Source organism: Drosophila nasuta, chromosome 2R (genome assembly GCF_023558535.2).
Source record: "Drosophila nasuta strain 15112-1781.00 chromosome 2R, ASM2355853v1, whole genome shotgun sequence".
Taxonomy (NCBI): Eukaryota; Metazoa; Arthropoda; class Insecta; order Diptera; family Drosophilidae; genus Drosophila; species Drosophila nasuta.
The window spans coordinates 32,551,651-32,570,205 of record NC_083456.1 but is presented as its reverse complement, the minus strand read 5'-3'; the positions used below and the strand labels follow the sequence as shown (position 1 = coordinate 32,570,205).

Genomic DNA, 18,555 nt, shown 5'->3' with positions numbered 1-18,555 from the left:
TATCTCTATCTCTATCTCTATCTCTATCTCTATCTCTATCTCTATCTCTATCTCTATCTCTATCTCTATCTCTATCTCTATCTCTATCTCTATCTCTATCTCTATCTCTATCTCTATCTCTATCTCTATCTCTATCTCTATCTCTATCTCTATCTCTATCTCTATCTCTATCTCTATCTCTATCTCTATCTCTATCTCTATCTCTATCTCTATCTCTATCTCTATCTCTATCTCTATCTCTATCTCTATCTCTATCTCTATCTCTATCTCTATCTCTATCTCTATCTCTATCTCTATCTCTATCTCTATCTCTATCTCTATCTCTCTCTCTCTCTCTCACGCTCTCTCTCTAGAGATATCTCGTCTGCAATCGCCTAAATAGCACACATACTTTTCGTTATTCATATTTCATATTCATGAATAGGTATTTTTACCATTTATTTGAGTTTTGTGCATGCAGCGCAGCAAAAGTCTGTTTGCTCTTCTCGAGTGGAAAGTGTGTCACCATATTGTTCTATACAAATATTGTTTATACTCGCATTCGCCGTGAATTACAACTGAATAATATTCGAGTATAATGCGAGTACTCGACACACGCATCGCTTGGCCAAACAAGAATTTCGCTTTCGAAAGCCACCAAAACTAAATTGTCAACAACAAAATGACAAAAACTCGCTTCGCATAAAATAAACTTTGCAGATAAGCTGACAGAGATTATTGAGAGCAGCGTTGACGTGGCAACTGACAGAATGGAAGGAGGAAACGCGTTGTCCCGTTGCATGCCACTTTCAGGGTCATCTCTAGAGTCAATACACTCCAACTGACGTCATTCCAGTTTACAAATTTACATTCTCAATTAACTGCAAAACTCTTTAATTGCAAGTGCAAAACGAATTTAATTATACACTGCACAACGTGATATGACAACTGCAACCCACTTAACCTAGCATTAAGCATTTATTCTTTATGCCCATTTTATTTCTCATATATATCTTTAACTTAACGAATTTTTTATTGAATGCCATCAGTCGCTAATCAAGTTTAACATTAAGCGCCTACAGCAAGTTTCAAATGCGCTATGTGCCTAACACAACATATAGGTGGCGCTAATGACGTGGTTTGTGTCTTTGCTGTGAGATAAACAGCTGAGCAGTTTACAAGCCTGAACTTGGCTATGCGCATTTTTGCGGTCTCGCGTGAAGTTAGCTGCGCGCAAATTTTGCTCTCGCGTGAAGTTAGCTGCGCGCAATATTTATTCTCGCGTGAAGTTGGCCACGCGCAATATTTACTCTCGCGTGAAGTTGGCCATGCTTAAGTTTTTTTCTCGCGCAAAATTACGCGAAAAGTGAAAAGTGAATTTAAAAAAGTTAAACAAAGTGCCAAAATTTACATACATATAAGTGTTATTAGCTATTAAATTATATAGTAATATTAAAAGAGATTGCGTTTCTATCTGGGCATAATGAGTGCATAGAGATCGGTAACAATTACAACAGTGAACTATCATATTAACTTGTGCGTTTAACGGTTAACGGTAAGCAGAGTCTCACTCTTTCTCTTCATACATGTAGATGTGTAAAACACCGATGGCTCCTCGGCAATTTTCTGAAACTCCTTCAAAAAGAAGTTTATAGCAAATATGCAGGCGAAGAGAACAACTAATCCGGAGAACGCAATACGACCAAAGAGTATGGAGAATATGTTGAGTTTATAATAAGGCACAAATGCCATGTCGTGATCCGTCATTCGCATATGCGGAGCTCCCTTGTGCCTTAGTACGTATTCTGTCCACCAGATGGCTCTCTCGAGGGCAGTCGTTGGTTGGTCGCGAAAACGCGTCGACAGCTCCTTGGCCTTAAGCGCATATATGGGATTCTGCAGAAGTTCTTTGATGTTATTCGTCAAAAGTTCCACTGTTAAAGTGTTAATATCCAGTTTACGAGCCACACCCATCTTTAGCATGCGCTCCACATTGTCGAATTGATCGAAATAGATGGGCAAGGCCAACATAGGCACTCCAGAGTGTGCTGCCTCAGTGGTGCTCAACAAGCCGCCATGTGTGATGAATAGCTTCATGTTCGGGTGCTCCAGCAGCTGACGCTGCGAAGCCATGGGGCTCAAGAAGACGTTATCCGACTTGTTGACCATTGTATGCATCTCGTGTTTCCACACGACTCGCTGCTTCAGTTGTGAAAAGGTCTGCTGCATCTTTTGTTCCATATTTTTGGGCAGCCATCTGTTCAGAATCTCCATGCCCATGGAAAAGTAAATGACACCGTGCTCCGCCCCATTAACAAAGTCCAGCAACTCCGGCTCGAGCGATTCACTGGGTTCAGCCATATGCATTCCCGCTACTTCGATAACATTCGGCACATTGGAGCGAACGCGACCGAGGCTAAAGTGTTGATTGATCATAATCAGAGAATAGCTTGTGCGTCGCTCGAATAAACGCGACGATGGCAGTTGAAAGTGTCGTGTGAACAGCTCCAGTTGTCCAGGTAAAATAAGCAATCTATCGATTAACCATTCCTCGGATATGTAAATCCAATTGTTCCATTTATCCAACAGCGAATCACCATGAGAATAGCCCATTGGTTGTATGGGTCTGTAAACACTTGGCGCCGAGTTTCCAGCCAAATGATCAATCAACCAAGAGGAACCAAACGTAGACAAACCAACGAGGGAAGCATTAAAATGCTCTGCGAATCCAATAAGCGCATCAGAATACGTTGGCTCTACGACAATCATGTCGAAATGCTCGGATTTATCATGTAGCAACGATTGCACTCCTGAATCACTGAGAATGGCGTGTGACATGTTGTAATGAAAGCTGGAGGCTACTAAAGATTCCTTCCATTTGCTGTACAAGCAATCTGAATAATCAAAGTTCATGATGTCTGCAAGTAAGCCAAATAATATAATATTAATGTAGCTATAAAAGGCGTCTCTAATGTACACTCGTGCAATTATGAGTACAATTCAATATTTTCAATATCGATAAGACAAGCTTGTGCTCGTTTTACTGATATGAACTTTACGAGCATTGATTGCCGTCTGTACACGAGTTGGGTTGTTGCGTCTAAGAATAACATTCTCCTTAGAAGTATCTTGTAGACTTACGTTCTATGATCCGATCTAGACCAGCAACGCGAATGTGGCGTACGTTCTCGATGTCCGGTAGAAGTTCTTTCGATGAGATGATAGTTACATTATGTCCGTTGTGTACTAGAGCTTCGAAATACGGTTTAGCCACTTTGTAGGGAGTACTAAAAGTGTATGAAAATATTCCTAGAATATTTTCCGATTGCGTTGACCGCGTGCACAAAAGAAGCGTGAACAAAGCGACGAAAACTTGAGCAGTCTTCATGTTAAACTACGTCTGTTCATTGCGATATCCGATGGTCAACTAACTTTTTAACTACGCTGCGAGCTCAGTCGAATGGCAATCTTATCTTTTACCACTTGCAATTGATAAGCAAAGGTACAACAATCAAACTACAATTCTCGCGCTCTCTTCGAGTTTATTCGCGAATGAGTGTAGATAAAATTTCTAGTGTCTGAGGTGAGCCATCACTTCAAATGATTATAGAACACATTGTTCCTTATCTTTGTTTATGGGATTTCGTTTATCAACGGCAAACCTTTTAGAATTCGCATTTCATTGTTTTGTTTTGACGCTGCAGGTTAGTCAACTCCTAACAATGTTTTGCTTATTCCAAAGTTTATGTTAGAATGATTTACTATACATAATTTACAAACACTTTATTAATAGAAACTTTAAGAAAATTACTAATAACATATTTAGATAAAAAAGATGTTAAAACTATATGTCACTCACTAATTAATTGAGATTGCATTTCGAATGGGAGTGATAATAATTTCAACTATAAACTATCACAGCTGACTTTCACTTTTTCTCTTCAAATAGATGTATAAAACGCCAAAGGCTCCTCCCGAATTCTCTGAAGCTTCTTCCAGATGAAATGTACAACAAAAGCACAAGCGAGGACAATAACGAATGCAGAAAACGCAATGCGAGCAAGAAGGACCGAGAATATATTGAGTTTATAGTACGGCGCAAAGGAAATGTCATCTTCTACCATTCGCATGTGAGGAGCTCCTTTGTGCCTTAGTACATACTCCGTCCACCACATGGCTGCCTCCAATGGAGAGGTTGGTTGATCGCGAAAGCGTTTGGACATCTCCTCGGCCTTGAGCGTGTAAATTGGATTCTCTAGCAGTTCCTTAATAGTACTCATTACCTGCTCCTCTGTCAGAGTGTTGATATCCAACTTACGGGCTACGTCCATCTTCACCATACGTTCCACATTATCAAACTGATCGAAATAGATGGGCAAACCCAACATGGGAACTCCCGAGTATGCTGCCTCGATCGTGCTCAGAAGGCCGCCGTTTGTGATGAAGAGCTTCACGTTGGCATGTTCCAGCAGCTGACGTTGAGGTACATTATGACTCAAGTAGATGTTTTCCGACTTATTAAGCATCGTGTGCTCTTCGTGCTTCCACACGACTCGCTGCTTCAGCTGTGCAAAAGTCTGCAGCATCTTTTGTTCAATGTTCTTCGGGAGCCATCTGCTAAGAATCTTCATGCCCATGGAAAAGTAAATGACGCCGTGCTCCGCACCATTCACAAAGTCAAGTAACTTTGGCTCAAGTGGCTCACTGGGCTCAGCCATATGTATGCCAGCCACCTCAATAACATTGGGCACATTGGAGCGAACGCGACCGAGGCTAAAGTGCTGATTGATCAACATCAGGGAATAGCTTGTGCGTCGCTCGAATAAACGCGACGATGGCAATTGAAAGTATCGTGTGAACAACTCCAGTTGTCCAGGTAATATAAGCAATCGATCGATTAACCATTCCTCGGCTATGTAAATCCAATTGTTCCATTTATCTACCAGAGAATCTCCATGAGAATAGCCGATTGGCTGCACGGGTCTATAGACACTTGGTGCCGAGTTTCCGGCTAAATGATCGGTCAACCAAGAGGAGCCAAACGTGGACAATCCAACCAAGGAGGCACCAAAGTGCTCTGCGAAGCCAATAAAAGCTTCCGAGTGCGTTGGCTCTAAGACGATCATGTCAAACTTTTCGGATTTGTCGTGTAGCAGCGATTGCACTCTTGAATCGCTGAGAATTCCGATCGAAACGTTGTAATAGAAACTGGAGGATACCAACGATTCTTTCCATTTGCTGTATAAACACTCTGAAAAATCAATGTTCATGACATCTGTAAGTAAGCAACAATTTTTTATTTTTATTTTTAGGTATAAATACGTTAATAATGTTTTTTCGAGCAATTCGTATATTTGCAATAGCGATAAGACAGGTTTATGGTCTGCTTACTGATATGAACTTTACGAGCTTATAGAATAGCTGCACAGTGGTTCGACTTCGGAAAACTCGTTGCGAAAATCGAATTTCGATTTGCTGAAATCGGCAGTTCATTAAAAAAGTCATAAAGCTTTTTACTTGACACTTTTTTAGAAATTTATTTTTTTTGTGTTTTGTAAAATGAAAAAAAGAATTCCTCAAAGCAGAAAGTTAAAAACATGCCTCTTAACTACCTTTAAAGCTTTCCGGCTAAAATTGTTTTTCATGATTGAAGAAATTAAGTTGTGTATTTAAAGAAAGCTACTCACTGTGAATTGTGGTTCCTAAGAACCACAACAACCTTCGATTTTATTGAAAAGTTATTTGAGACTTACATTCTGTGACTTGATCTATGGCTGCCACACGAATGTGTCGCACGTTCTCGATGTCCGCTAGAAGTTGTTTCGATGAGATAACAGTCACATTATGTCCATTGTGTACTAGGGCTTTAATATACGGTTTAACCACTGAGTAAGGCGTACTAAAAGAGTACGCGAATATTGCCAGAACATTTGCCGATTGTGTCGAACGCGTGCACAGGACAAGCGTGAACAAAGCAACGAGAATTTTAGCTGTTTTCATATTGCACTGCGCCCGCTAATGGCAATATCCGATGGTCAACTAACTGTGGAACTACATTGCGTGCTCAATTTAATGGTAATCTTATCATTTACCACCACTAATTGATAAGCAAAAGTACATCAATCAGTCTACAACTCGCGCTCTCGCTTCGAGTTTATTCGCGAATGAGTGTCAATAAAATTTCAGCACATAAACCATCAGTACAATTTGTTTTAGAAAACATTTCTCCTTAAATTTATTTAAGGAATTTTACCTATCAATGGCAAACTCTTTTTTTATTTTATAAGCGAATAACTCGCTGCATTACTTTGTCTAGTTTTGTCTTGACTTCGTTGATTACTAAGATCTTAACAAAATTTTGCTTTTCCCAAAGTTAAACTGAGAATTAAATAGAATGTAAATATAATATCTTGTCTTTTAGTTTTATAATGGTCATACTTTACATATTGATGATAATTATTTCTTAAGGAGATTACGTTGCTTAATATAATAATGAGTGCGAAGACATCGGAATAGAAACAATTACATTACATTAATCTAACGATTAACTCACTCTTTTATTTTTCAATTAGATGGGTAAAACACCGAAGGCGTCTCAGTGTTTCTTTGAAACTCCTTTAAAAAGAAGTTCACAACAATAATGCAGACGAGGAGAACAACGAACGCAGAGAACGCAATGCGACTGAAGAGTACCGAGAATATGTTGAGTTTATAATAAGGCACAAATGCCATATCCTGATCCGTCATTCGCATGTGAGGAGCTCCCTTATGCCTTAGTACGTATTCTGTCCACCAGATGGCGCTCTTAATGGGACTTGTTGGCTGATCCCGGAAGCGCTTGGACATCTCCTTGGCCTTGAGCGTGTAAATTGGATTCTCTAGCAGTTCCTTGATATTACTCATCAACTGCTCCTCTGTGGGATTGTTAATATCCAGCTTACGAGCTATGCCTACCTTCACCATACGTTCTACATTATCAAACTGATCAAAATAGATGGGCATGCCCAACATGGGAACTCCCGAGTATATTGATTCGATGGTGCTAAGGAGACCGCCGTTTGTGATGAAGAGCTTCATGTTGGGATGTTCCAGCAGCTGACGCTGAGGTGCTAAGGAAGTCAAGTAGACGTTATCCGACTTGTTAGGCATTGCGTGCACATCGTGCTTCCACACGACTCGCTGCTTTAGCTGTGAGAATGTCTGGAGCATCTTTTGTTTCATGGTTTTGGGCAGCCATGCTGTAAGAATCTCCATGCCCATGGAAAAGTAAATGACGCCGTGCTCCGCTCCATTCACGAAGTCCAGCAACTCTGGTTCGAGCGGTTCACTGGGCGCTGCCATATGTAAACCGGCCACCTCGATAACGTTGGGCACATTCGACCGAACACGACCGAGGCTAAAGTGCGTATTAATCATCATAAGTGAGTAAGATGTGCGCCGCTCTAATAAAAGTGATGATGGAAGATGAAAGAACTGTGTAAAAAAGTTCAACCTGGCCAGGTAAAATAAGCAATCTATCGATCATCCATTCCTCGGCTATGTAAATCCAATTATTCCATTTATCCAACAGTGAATTCCCATGAGAATAACCCAATGGTTTGACGGGCTTGTAAACACTTGGCGCCGAGTTACCAGCTAGATGATCGGTCAACCAAGAGAATCCAAAAGTCGACAAACCAACCAGAGAAGCATTAAAGTGCACTGCGAAGCCGATGAGAGCGTCGGAATGCGTTGGCTCCAAAACGATCATGTCGAAGTGCTCGGATTTATCTTTTAGTAGCGATTGCACTCCCGAATCGCTGAGAATGGCGTGTGACATGTTATAATGAAATCTGCAGGATACCAAAGATTCCTTCCACTTGCTGTTAGACCACTCTGAATGATCAAACGTCAAGACAACTGCAAGTAAGTAAAATAATTGTGGCTATAAATAACCTCTCTAAAATATACCCGGATAATGCGGAGTACAATTTAGTATTTCCAGTATCGCTTAAAAACAATATCGATAAGATAAGTTTGCTTTACTGATACGAACTTCACAAGCTTCAATTGCCCTCTATACACGCTCTATTATGTTCGTTTTAAGAGGAATTTTCTACTAAACTTGGGGTGTCTAGACTTACTTTCTCTGAGCCGATCTAGAGCTGCAACACGAATGTGACGCACATTCTCGATGTCGGGTAGAAAACTTATTGATGAGATAATTGTCACATTATGTCCGTTGTGTACTAGGGCTTTAATATAAGGTTTAACCACTTTGTAGGGGGTATTAAAAGTGTATGAGAATATTCCTAGAATATTTTCCGCTTGTGTTGGACGCTTGCACAGAACAAACGCTAACAAAACGACAACAACTCGAGCTATCTTCATGTTGTACTCCATCCGTTCATGGCGATGTCCGACGGTCAACTAATTCCAGAACTATGCTTCATGCACCACCTTTTCGTAATCTTATCACTTACCTGAATGTGATAACCTAGGTTCAACAATCAAACTCTCACTCTCGTTCTCTCTTCTTTATTTAATTTATAAAAATTATTCTCATTGTTTTGTTTTGAAGCTGATTGTTAGTGAACTCTTAACAATGCTTTTACCAAGTTGAATGCTGGCGACTGAAACCCGCTGCATATAAACTACAACAGAGCTAACATTTTTGACAAAATTTGTCGTTCGCCGATCAAGTTTATTATACTTAAATCGCAATTTAATTGCTAAATGAGATTATGATTATTACTGGGGCATGGATATTAGAATAGTAACAATTACAAGTATGACTAAAATTATTACCTCTGTTTTTCCCTCTTTCCTTAAATATGTGTGTAGAACACCGAAGGCTCTTCAGCGATTCTTAGAAACTCCTTCGAGATAAACTTCACAACAATCACGCAGATGAGGAGAACAAGGATTGCAGAAAACCCAATACGACAAAAGAGTATCGAGAATATGTTGAGTTTATAATAAGGAAAAAATGCCATGTCGTGATCCGTCATTCGCATGTGAGGAGCTCCCTTGTGCCTTAGTACGTATTCTGTCCACCAGATGGCAGTCTCAATGGGACTTGTTGGCTGGTCGCGGAAGCGCTTGGACATTTCCTTTGCCTTGAGAGCATATATGGGATTCTGCAGCAGTTCCTTGATGTTATTCATCAGCTGCTCCTCTGTGAGAGTATTGATATCCAGTTTACGAGCTAAATCCATCTTTACCATGCATTCCACATTGTCGAACTGATCGAAATAGATAGGCAAGCCCAACATCGGCACTCCCGAATACACTGCCTCGATAGTGCTTAACAGTCCGCCATGAGTGATGAAAAGCTTCATGTTCGGGTGCTCCAGGAGCTGACGCTGTGATGCCATGGGACTTAAGTAGATGTTATCAGACTTATTGAGCATCGTGAGCTTTTCGTGCTTCCACACAACTCGCTGCTTCAGCTGTGCGAAGGTCTGGAGCATCTTTTCATCCATGTTCTTGGGGAGAAATTTGTTAAGAATCTCCATGCCCATGGAGAAGTAAATAACGCCGTGCTCCGCTCTATTCACAAAGTCCAGCAATTCTGGCTCAAGTGGCTCACTGGGTTCTGCCATATGTAAACCAGCCACCTCGATAATATTGGGCACATTGGACCGAACACGACTTAGACTAAAGTGCTGATTGATTATCATTAAAGAATAGCTTGTGCGTCGCTCGAAAAAACGCGATGATGGAAGTTGAAAGAAGTGTGTAAACAGCTTCAGCTGTCTAGGTAAAATAACCAGTCTGTCGATCATCCATTCCTCGGCTATATAAAACCAATTGTTCCACCTATCCAACAGTGAATCACTATGAGAATAGCCCATTGGCTGTACGGGTCTATAGATACTTGGCGCCGAGTTTCCAGCTAGATGATCAGTCAACCAAGAAGAACCATACGTCGACAAACCAACGAGAGAGGCATTAAAATGATCAGCGAAGCCAATAAGCGCATCGGAGTTCGTTGGCTCCAAAACGATCATGTCAAAGTGCTCGGATTTATCTTGTAACAAGGATTGCACTCCTGAGTCGCTGAGAATGCTGTGCGACATGTTGTAACAAAAGCTGGAGAACATTACGGATTCTTTCCATTTGCTGTTTGACCATTCTATATAATCAAAGGACAAGGTATCTGCAAGTAAGTAACTCATTAAGTGTTATTTGTAGTTATAATTAGTGTTTTTTTTTAACACTTTTGAGCAATGTTGAGTACAATTTTACAACAAAATCGATAAGAGAAATATGTACTCATTTCACTAATATGAACATCACGTGCTTCGATTGCTCGTATAGCGTGAATACTCATTCCTTTAAGTTGGGTACATTTTCTTGACTTACGTTCTATAAAGCGATCTAAAGCTGCAACACGAATGTGCCGAACGTTTTCGATGTTCGGTAGAAAACTTATCGATGAGATAATTGTTACGTTGTGTCCGTTGTTTACTAGAGATTGGATATAGGGTTTAACCACTTTGTATGGGGTACTAAAAGTATATGAGAATATTCCTAGAATATTTTCCGATTGTGTTCGACGCGTGCACAGGAAAATCGCGAATAAAGCGATGGCAACTCGAGCAGTTTTCATATTGCACTACGTCCATTCATGGCAATATCCGATGGTCAACTAACTTTTTAATTACGCTGCATGCTCAACTTTATAGTAATCTTATCATTTACCCATTGCTATTGATAACAGTAGGTAAAATAATAAAATTCGCTCTCTTTTCAAATTTTATTTGAGAGTCAATAAAGTTTTGTCTGAAATGAGAAATTATTTCAATTTGGTTGTGATACAAATTTTTTCTTACCTTTGTTTCGGGATTGCGCTTATCACCAGCAAAGCTTTTTCATTGTTTTGTTTTGATGCTGCCGGCTCATCTCATAACAATGTTTTGCTATTCCCAAATGGAATACTGGCGCCTGAATCCCGCAGAATATGAATTAATATAGACCCGTTCATAAGGAAGTGAATAATGGTTTTATTTCAGTTATAAATTATAACTTTGGCTTATGTATTTGCATATATGTATGTAGTTTTATTCCTGCTAGAAATGCATTGAAATTTTCTGTCAACAGTAAACATACTTACGTAAAAGATAAGAGGAGTCGAATAGCAAACATAATTTAAACTAGATTTTTGGTATCCACTATACTTAAAGAAGTTTTTAATGTCTAAATGAGATTACGATTTTTACTGGGCATGGATATCGGATTAGTAAAAATTACAGTTGTGAACTATCACATTACTTGTATGACTAACGATTACCTCCCTCTCCTTTTCTTCAAATAGTTGTGTAAAACATGGAAAGCTCTTCAACGATTCTCAGAAACTTCTTTAACATAAAATTAACAACAATCACGCAGATGAGGAGAACAAGGATTGCAGAAAACGCAATACGACCACAGAGTATCGAGAATATGTTGAGTTTATAGTAGGGCACAAATGCCATGTCCTGATCCGTCATTCGCATGTGAGGAGCTCCCTTGTGCCTTAGTACGTATTCTGTCCACCAGATAGCAGTCTCGATGGGACTTGTTGGCTGATCGCGAAATCGCCTGGACGTCTCCTTTGCCTTTAGAGCATAGATGGGATTTTGGAGCAGTTCCTTGATGTTATTCATCAGGTGCTCCTCTGCGAGAGTATTGATATCCAGTTTACGAGCTAAACCCATCTGCAGCACGCGCTCCACATTATCGAACTGATCGAAATAGATAGGCAAGCCCAACATCGGCACTCCCGAGTATATTGCCTCGATAGTGCTTAACAGACCGCCATGTGTAATGAACAACTTCATGTTCGGGTGCTCCAGGAGCTGACGCTGTGATGCCATGGGACTTAAATAGATGTTATCCGACTTATTGAGCATCGTGTGCTCTTCGTGCTTCCACACGACTCGCTGCTTCAGCTGTGCAAAGGTCTGCAGCATCTTTTGTTCCATGTTCTTAGGGAGCCATCTGTTCATAATCTCCATCCCCATGGAAAAGTAAATGACTCCGTGCTCCGCCCCATTCATAAACTCCAGCAACTCTGGCTCGAGCGGTTCACTGGGTTCTGCCATATGCATTCCCGCCACCTCGATAACATTGGGCACATTGGACCGAACCCGACCGAGGCTAAAGTGCTGATTGATCATCATCAGCGAGTAAGATGTACGACGCTCTAGTAAACGTGACCTTGGCAGTTGAAAGTATCGAGTGAACAGTTCCAGTTGTCCAGGTAAAATAACCAATCTGTCGATCATCCACTCCTCGGATATGTAAATCCAATTGTTCCATTTATCCAACAGCGAATCACCATGAGAATAGCCCATTGGCTGTATGGGTCTGTAGATACTTGGGGCCGAGTTTCCAGCTAGATGATCAGTCAACCAAGAGGAACCAAACGTCGACAAACCAACGAGGGAGGCATTAAAATGCTCTGCAAATCCAATAAGCGCATCTGAGTACGTTGGCTCCAAAACGATCATGTCGAAGTGCTCGGATTTATCTTTTAGCAGCGATTGCACTCCTGAGTCGCTGAGAATGCCGTGTGACATGTTATAATGAAAGCTGGAGGCAATTAAAGATTCCTTCCATTTGCTGGCTGACCACTCTGTATAATCAAAAGTCAATACAACTGCAAGTAAGTAAAATAACTGTAGCTATAATTTGCGTCTTGAAAAAACACTCAAGCAATTCAGAATACAATTCAATATTTCCAATATCACTTGAAAGCAATGTCGATAAGACAAGTTAGTGCTCATTTTACTGATACGAACTTTACGAGCATTAATTGCCGTCTATACACGCGTATCGTATTTTGATTCTAAGAATAACATTCTCTTTAAGTAGGGGACGTCTTCTAGACTTACGTTCTCTAACTTGATCTATAGCTGCAACACGAATGTGGCGCACGTTCTCGATGTCTGGTAGTAAATCTACCGATGAGATGATAGTTACATTATGTCCTTTGTTTACTAGGGCTTGAATATACGGTTTAACCACTTTGTAGGGGGTACTAAAAGTATACCAGAATATTCCTAGAATATTTTCCGATTGTGTTGAGCGCGTGCACAGGAAAATCGCGAACAATGCGACGACAACTCGAGCTATCTTCATATTGCACTACGTCCATTCATGGCAATATCCGATGGTCAACTAACTCTTTAACTACGGTGCATGCTCAGTCTAATGGCAATCTTATCATTTACCCACTGATATTGATAAAGCAATCAAATTCGTTCTCTCTTCAAATTTTATTCGCGAATGAGTGTCAATAAAGTTTTGTCTAGAATGAGAAGTCATGTCAATTTGGTTGTAGTACAAATTGCCCCTTATCTTTGTTTATGGGGTTTCGTTTATCACAGGCAAACCTTTTTCGTTGTTTTGTTTTAACGCTGTCGATTAGTCAGCTCTTAACAATGTTTTCCTATTCCCAAGTTAAATACTGGCGCCTTAAACCTGCAGAATATAAATTAAGATAGAGCTCCAATTTTTAGAAAACTTTGTTATTGTTCTACGCCGATCAAGTTTATTATACTTAAAATAATTTTTAAATGCTAAATGAGATTACGATTATGGATAAATGGATAATAATTACAGAATCACATTGCAAGTATGACTAACGATATTAACTCTCTCTGCCTCTTTCTTTAAATAGGTGTGTAGAACACCGAAGGTTCTTCAGCGATTCTTAGAAACTCTTTCAAGATAAACTTCACAACAATCACGCAGACGAAGAGGACGAGGATTGTAGAGAACGCAATACGACCGAAGAGTATCGAGAATATGTTGAGTTTATAATAAGGCACAAAGGCCATATCCTGATCCGTCATTCGCATGTGTGGAGCTCCCTTGTGCCTTAGTACATACTCTGTCCACCAGATGGCGGTCTCAATGGGACTTGTTGGCTGATCGCGAAAGCGTTTGGACGTCTCCTTTGCCTTTAGAGCATAGATGGGATTTTGGAGCAGTTCCTTGATATTATTCATCAGCTGCTCCTCTGTGAAACTGTTGATATCCAGTTTCCGAGCTACGCCTACCCTCACCATTCTTTCCACATTGTCGAACTGATCGAAATAGATGGGCATGCCCAACATGGGAACTCCCGAGTATATTGCCTCAATGGTGCTTAGCAGTCCGCCATGTGTGATGAAAAGCTTCATATTCGGGTGCTCCATAAGCTGACGCTGTGATGCCATGGGACTCAAGTAGATGTTTTCTGACTTATTGAGCATCGTATGCTCTTCGTGCTTCCACACGACTCGCTGCTTCAGTTTTGAGAAAGTCTGCAGCAACTTTTTTTCTATACTATTGGGCAACCATCTGGTTAGAATCTCCATTCCCATGGAAAAATAAATGACTCCGTGCTCCGCTCCATTCACAAAGTCCAGCAACTCTGGTTCGAGCGGTTCACTGGGCTCTGCCATATGTAAACCGGCCACCTCGATAACGTTGGGTACATTGGAGCGAACGCGACCGAGGCTAAAGTGCGTATTAATCATCATCAGAGAGTATGATGTTCGTCGCTCAAATAAACGTGTCGATGGAAGTTGAAAGAAGTGCGTGAACAGCTTCAGTTGGCCAGGTAAAACTACAAATCTTTCGATCATCCATTCCTCGGCTATGTAAATCCAATTATTCCACTTATCCAGCAGCGAATTACCAAGAGAAAAGCCCACTGGCTGCACGGGTCTATAAACACTTGGCGCCGAGTTACCAGCTAAATAATCAGTTAACCAAGAGGAACCAAACGTTGACAAACCAACGAGGGAGGCATTAAAATGCTCTGCGAATCCAATAAGCGCATCGGAGTACGTTGGCTCTAAAACGATCATGTCAAAGTGCTCGGATTTATCTTGTAGCAACGATTGCACTCCTGAGTCGCTAAGAATGCTGTGCGACATGTTGTAATAAAAGATGCAGGACATTACGGATTCTTTCCATTTGCTATTTGTCCATTCTGAATAATCAAACGACAAGGCATCTGCAAGTAAGTGAAACATTAAGTATTGATTCTAGCTATAATTAGTGTATCTTAAACACTTTTGATCAATTCTGAGTACATTTGAAAACAAAATCGATAAGATAAATATGTACTCATTTTACTGATATGAACTTTACGTGCTTTGATTGTTCGCGTAGCCTGAATAATATTCCCATTAAGTTGGGTACATTTTTTTGACTTACGTTCTATGAGCAAATCAAGAGCTGAAATGCGAATGTGGCGCACGTTTTCGATGTCCGGTAGAAGTTTATTCGGTGAAATAATAGTTACATTATGTCCGTTATGTACAAGGGCTTCGAAATACGGTTTAACCACTTTGTAGGGCGTACTAAAAGTGTATGAAAATATTCCTAGAATATTTTCCGATTGCGTTGACCGCGTGCACAAAACAAGCGCGAACAAAGCGACGAAAACTTGAGCAGTCTTCATATTTAACTACGTCCGTTCATGGCGATATCCGATGGTCTACTAACTTTTTAACTACTGTTTATGTGCTCAACCTAATGGCAATCTTATCATTTACCACTTGAGTTTGATAAGCGATGGTTCAACAATCAGTCTAAAACTCTTGCTCTCTCTTCGAGAGAGTGACAATAAAGCTTTGACTGTTATCTTTCTTTGTTAGATTTCACTTATCTCCGGCTTTAATTTGTTTTGGCACAGGAGGTTAATGATTTTTGGTGTGTTCCCTAGATGAGACATCTCTTAACCACTTTTGGTATGTGGCCAAGTGGGATTTAATTAATTTTAAATACTCGCGCTTAAATCATAGTTCTGTCTCTATCTTTTGCACAGCTTTTATCCCTTTCGCACAATTTCAGAGTATATTTATTTCACTTGCCTTGTCTCCCTCACTTTTCTATGAACTGCGCATGTCCCATTTTCGCCCTCTGTTATGAATTTCTGAATTTATTTGAAAAACTCGCAGGATGTAAATTTAGATAGTGGCGCCCTCTAGGCTGCTGACAATGTACTTCACCTTGGGATATCCTTTACAGAGATATGTTAACAGAAATTACATTTCTGTTTTGGGTAGGAATTGGGTAAAAATCCTAATATTGGGAATAACAAGGCAAGTTAAGGTTTCGGATTTCTGAATTTTTTCCTTACCCAAATAGAATTTGTATTTTTTTATAATTTATTAATGCAAAATTATAGTTTCTGACAATTAATAGTCTTTATATATTTAGACATAGAAGATTGTTTTAGGACTTAAGGATAAAAAGGCTTTGGTAAAAAATGTAAAAAAAAAGTTCTCTCCTCCCCTTAGGTCGAAGGGTATTTGCTTAATATATCATAATAAGTATTAATTTTCAACAATTGGCTTGTTTTTGGGATGTTTTATTACACCTATCAGTTTCTTTCAAAGTTTTCTTATCCTCACGCAAATATTCTTTATAAATATGAGTAAATGTGAGTGAAGGGAGTATAATAGAAAGCAATGTCTTTGCTAATTGCAGAGAGTTTTGCAAGTGCAATTAGCTATACCCCAAACTCTTTTCTTTTCTTTTTTTTTTTGGAAAGTGGGAAAATGGTGTTGGAAAGGCCATATATTTTGATTCACCTCAGATGCATGCACTATAAATGAAACTGTGCGTTTTATATTTTGACTATAACTCAAAGTGCATTTCGGGTGGCGGGACGAGAGTTGCCTGCAACCTTTTTGTGTGTCGGCAGAATAGGTGTGTGCATGCTTTATGCACTGACTGTGTGTGTGTGAGAGTGAGTGCATGAAGTTGCCTCTCAAACATGCATGCGCCACATGAACAGCATTCCGAAAATGTGAAGCAGCAGTTGTTGGAGTTGATTCAGGTTGGGGTTGAGGTTGGGTTTGGGTTTGGAGTTCGTTGCTGCAATGGGAGATGCATCCGCGCCTGGCAGCCCAAATTAACTTAACACTCATAAATCAGCGTTAAGGGCGACCGCAAAAGCGTTGCATAAAAAATAGTTATGACGCTTATTTTTTTTCGCAGCTTTTTTTCTGTTAGCGCTGCGAAACAGAAACAGAAAACGAAACCCGAACTGCAACTGAAACCGGGTAACAACAGGGCAAAGTGAAACAACTGGCAACTGGGATGATGCAGTTCGTCAATTCGTCAGCAGCAGAGTTGCATGCACCAAATAAACGATACTCATAAAACGGCTGCGTTTGCAATGCCCCAACTTGATGAGTATCTTCCACCTCATTCTCCCTTCCCCGTGACTCCTTTGACTGCCAATGAAACGGCTGGACAATTTCGTTTGCTGGACCAAATGGCGGCTGTCATTCTTGGTAATCAAATTGTAGTGCGCAATTTGGTTACTTTTCTCACATTTTTTTTGTTGTAGCATAGTTGTTGTAGGTTGCATAGATGATGGCTTCATGCAGTCATCATTTTTTATTCAACGTTTTGCACTAGCGATGAGTAATGTGGATAATTGAGTAAGTCGCGTAATCGCTCACTAAATGAAAACAGTTAACCGAACCGTTTAAAATGTCACTGTCAGCATTCGCAAACGCAATCGCAATCGTATGAAATGGCAGCTCAAATCTCTGCAATATTTAAAAAGTTAATTAATTGAATACTTGCAACGCGCTTTCAATCATACTCAAATTTCGCAGCGATTGATGTGCTTTTAATGGACGCATCAAATGAAAGCCTGCTACAACAATAAATGACAATTGTGTGTTCGATTTAACGACAGACTCTCTCTTATTAAATATCCAATGCAACAGGTGGTTGTGTCCTAAATCGATGACAGTGACTTTCCATTTAAAGCTTGGATTAAACCAAGCAAAATAATGAAAGCTTCTTAATGACTTATTTTCGATTTAATATGCTACTTGTTCTACTCGCTAACCATAAGGTAGAAGGGTATTATTACTTTGTTCTTTGGTATACTTTTAGTATTTGTTTGGTATATTAATTTGGTATGTTATCAGTATTTTTGCGGTATATTCATTTGGTATATTTTGAAATTAATACCCCACAGTTTTACTATTATTCGAATTTACTTTGGTATATTTTTAGGATTTGTGTGGTATATTAATTTGGTATGCTATCAGTGTTTTTGCGGTATATTCATCACAGCGAAGAAAGGGTATAATAACTTTGTACTTTGGTATATTTTAGTATTTGTGTGGTTTATTTGCAGTATTTGGTTGTATAGCAATTTGGTATATTTTCAGTATTTTTGCGGTATATTCATTAGGTATATTTTGAAATTAATACCTCATTGTTTTACTATTATTCGAAATGAGTAGCGGGTATCCTTAAGTCGAGCACACACTGTAGCTTTCTCTTTCACTTGTTAAAGTTAAATATTATACCGAAAACAGCTGCTGTCTGTCCAATTACTCAGCAACATTTGGTTAATAAAGCAGTCAGCGATGAGAAGAGAAGAGTTTGCCAGATCTAAATACAATTTGCATTTTCATTAAGTAACCTTTTCGCAAAGGGGTTTTCCCGCCGGTTGAGGATGCTTTTAATTATCTTAATGCGGCAACTGAGCGTATGTGCCACATACTTTGACTTTGAACGGTGTGTAAATCATTCAGGCAGACGTTAAAGTGGGTGTCTGTGTGTGTGTGTGTGTGTGTG

General features: G+C 39.8%; 7 protein-coding genes and 1 long non-coding RNA gene across 8 annotated transcripts in view; 2 read left to right on the top strand and 6 right to left on the bottom strand.

Annotated features, from left to right (window-relative positions):
• The first annotated feature begins 1,390 nt into the window (after positions 1–1,390).
• Positions 1,391–8,889, top strand: LOC132784469 (uncharacterized). Its single transcript, XR_009632254.1, has 8 exons — positions 1,391–1,480; positions 1,572–2,498; positions 2,569–2,903; positions 3,929–4,855; positions 4,926–5,256; positions 6,552–7,479; positions 7,550–7,884; positions 8,803–8,889. It is a non-coding gene; the product is annotated as an uncharacterized LOC132784469 (long non-coding RNA).
• Positions 1,522–3,518, bottom strand: LOC132784461 (UDP-glycosyltransferase UGT4-like). Its single transcript, XM_060790093.1, has 2 exons — positions 3,121–3,518; positions 1,522–2,897 (listed from the first exon to the last, which is right to left on the bottom strand). Exons 1-2 carry the CDS (start codon positions 3,365–3,367, stop codon positions 1,522–1,524), a joined length of 1,623 nt encoding a protein of 540 aa, XP_060646076.1. The 5' UTR covers positions 3,368–3,518.
• Positions 3,751–6,018, bottom strand: LOC132784465 (UDP-glucosyltransferase 2-like). The gene is made up of 2 exons (XM_060790097.1): positions 5,733–6,018; positions 3,751–5,254 (listed from the first exon to the last, which is right to left on the bottom strand). Exons 1-2 carry the CDS (start codon positions 5,977–5,979, stop codon positions 3,921–3,923), a joined length of 1,581 nt encoding a protein of 526 aa, XP_060646080.1. The 5' UTR covers positions 5,980–6,018; the 3' UTR covers positions 3,751–3,920.
• On the bottom strand, positions 6,394–8,407 carry LOC132784462 (UDP-glycosyltransferase UGT4-like). The gene is given in 3 exon segments (XM_060790094.1): positions 6,394–7,470; positions 7,472–7,878; positions 8,103–8,407. Coding segments are annotated over 3 exon segments (1,593 nt in total). The 5' UTR covers positions 8,362–8,407; the 3' UTR covers positions 6,394–6,543.
• LOC132784464 (UDP-glycosyltransferase UGT4-like) lies at positions 8,486–10,696 on the bottom strand. The gene is made up of 2 exons (XM_060790096.1): positions 10,327–10,696; positions 8,486–10,120 (listed from the first exon to the last, which is right to left on the bottom strand). The coding sequence occupies exons 1-2, from the start codon at positions 10,571–10,573 to the stop codon at positions 8,787–8,789; spliced, it is 1,581 nt and encodes a 526-aa protein (XP_060646079.1). The 5' UTR covers positions 10,574–10,696; the 3' UTR covers positions 8,486–8,786.
• Positions 10,697–10,937: 241 nt separating this feature from the next.
• LOC132784467 (UDP-glycosyltransferase UGT4-like) lies at positions 10,938–13,118 on the bottom strand. The gene is made up of 2 exons (XM_060790100.1): positions 12,840–13,118; positions 10,938–12,604 (listed from the first exon to the last, which is right to left on the bottom strand). Exons 1-2 carry the CDS (start codon positions 13,084–13,086, stop codon positions 11,271–11,273), a joined length of 1,581 nt encoding a protein of 526 aa, XP_060646083.1. The 5' UTR covers positions 13,087–13,118; the 3' UTR covers positions 10,938–11,270.
• Positions 13,119–13,478: 360 nt separating this feature from the next.
• Positions 13,479–15,430, bottom strand: LOC132784463 (UDP-glycosyltransferase UGT4-like). Its single transcript, XM_060790095.1, has 2 exons — positions 15,157–15,430; positions 13,479–14,953 (listed from the first exon to the last, which is right to left on the bottom strand). Exons 1-2 carry the CDS (start codon positions 15,401–15,403, stop codon positions 13,620–13,622), a joined length of 1,581 nt encoding a protein of 526 aa, XP_060646078.1. The 5' UTR covers positions 15,404–15,430; the 3' UTR covers positions 13,479–13,619.
• LOC132784468 (uncharacterized) overlaps positions 14,869–18,555 on the top strand; it is a 47,012-nt gene continuing 43,325 nt past the window's right edge. Inside the window, exon 1 of the mRNA XM_060790101.1 lies at positions 14,869–14,959. The gene's annotated coding sequence lies outside the window, so the exon portion shown is untranslated. The remainder of the gene's footprint in view (positions 14,960–18,555) is intronic.

Bases quoted from the DNA above. Each gene is read 5' to 3' on its own strand.
- LOC132784465 (XM_060790097.1), bottom strand. From the start codon at position 5,979: ATGAAAACAGCTAAAATTCTCGTTGCTTTGTTCACGCTTGTCCTGTGC. The intron at 5,255-5,732 runs GTAAGTCTCAAA...GCTTACTTACAG, and splicing joins CATAGATCAAGTCACAGAAT to ATGTCATGAACATTGATTTT.
- LOC132784463 (XM_060790095.1), bottom strand. From the start codon at position 15,403: ATGAAGACTGCTCAAGTTTTCGTCGCTTTGTTCGCGCTTGTTTTGTGC. The intron at 14,954-15,156 runs GTAAGTCAAAAA...ACTTACTTGCAG, and splicing joins TCTTGATTTGCTCATAGAAC to ATGCCTTGTCGTTTGATTAT.
- LOC132784464 (XM_060790096.1), bottom strand. From the start codon at position 10,573: ATGAAAACTGCTCGAGTTGCCATCGCTTTATTCGCGATTTTCCTGTGC. The intron at 10,121-10,326 runs GTAAGTCAAGAA...ACTTACTTGCAG, and splicing joins TTTAGATCGCTTTATAGAAC to ATACCTTGTCCTTTGATTAT.
- LOC132784461 (XM_060790093.1), bottom strand. From the start codon at position 3,367: ATGAAGACTGCTCAAGTTTTCGTCGCTTTGTTCACGCTTCTTTTGTGC. The intron at 2,898-3,120 runs GTAAGTCTACAA...GCTTACTTGCAG, and splicing joins TCTAGATCGGATCATAGAAC to ACATCATGAACTTTGATTAT.
- LOC132784467 (XM_060790100.1), bottom strand. From the start codon at position 13,086: ATGAAGATAGCTCGAGTTGTCGTCGCATTGTTCGCGATTTTCCTGTGC. The intron at 12,605-12,839 runs GTAAGTCTAGAA...ACTTACTTGCAG, and splicing joins TATAGATCAAGTTAGAGAAC to TTGTATTGACTTTTGATTAT.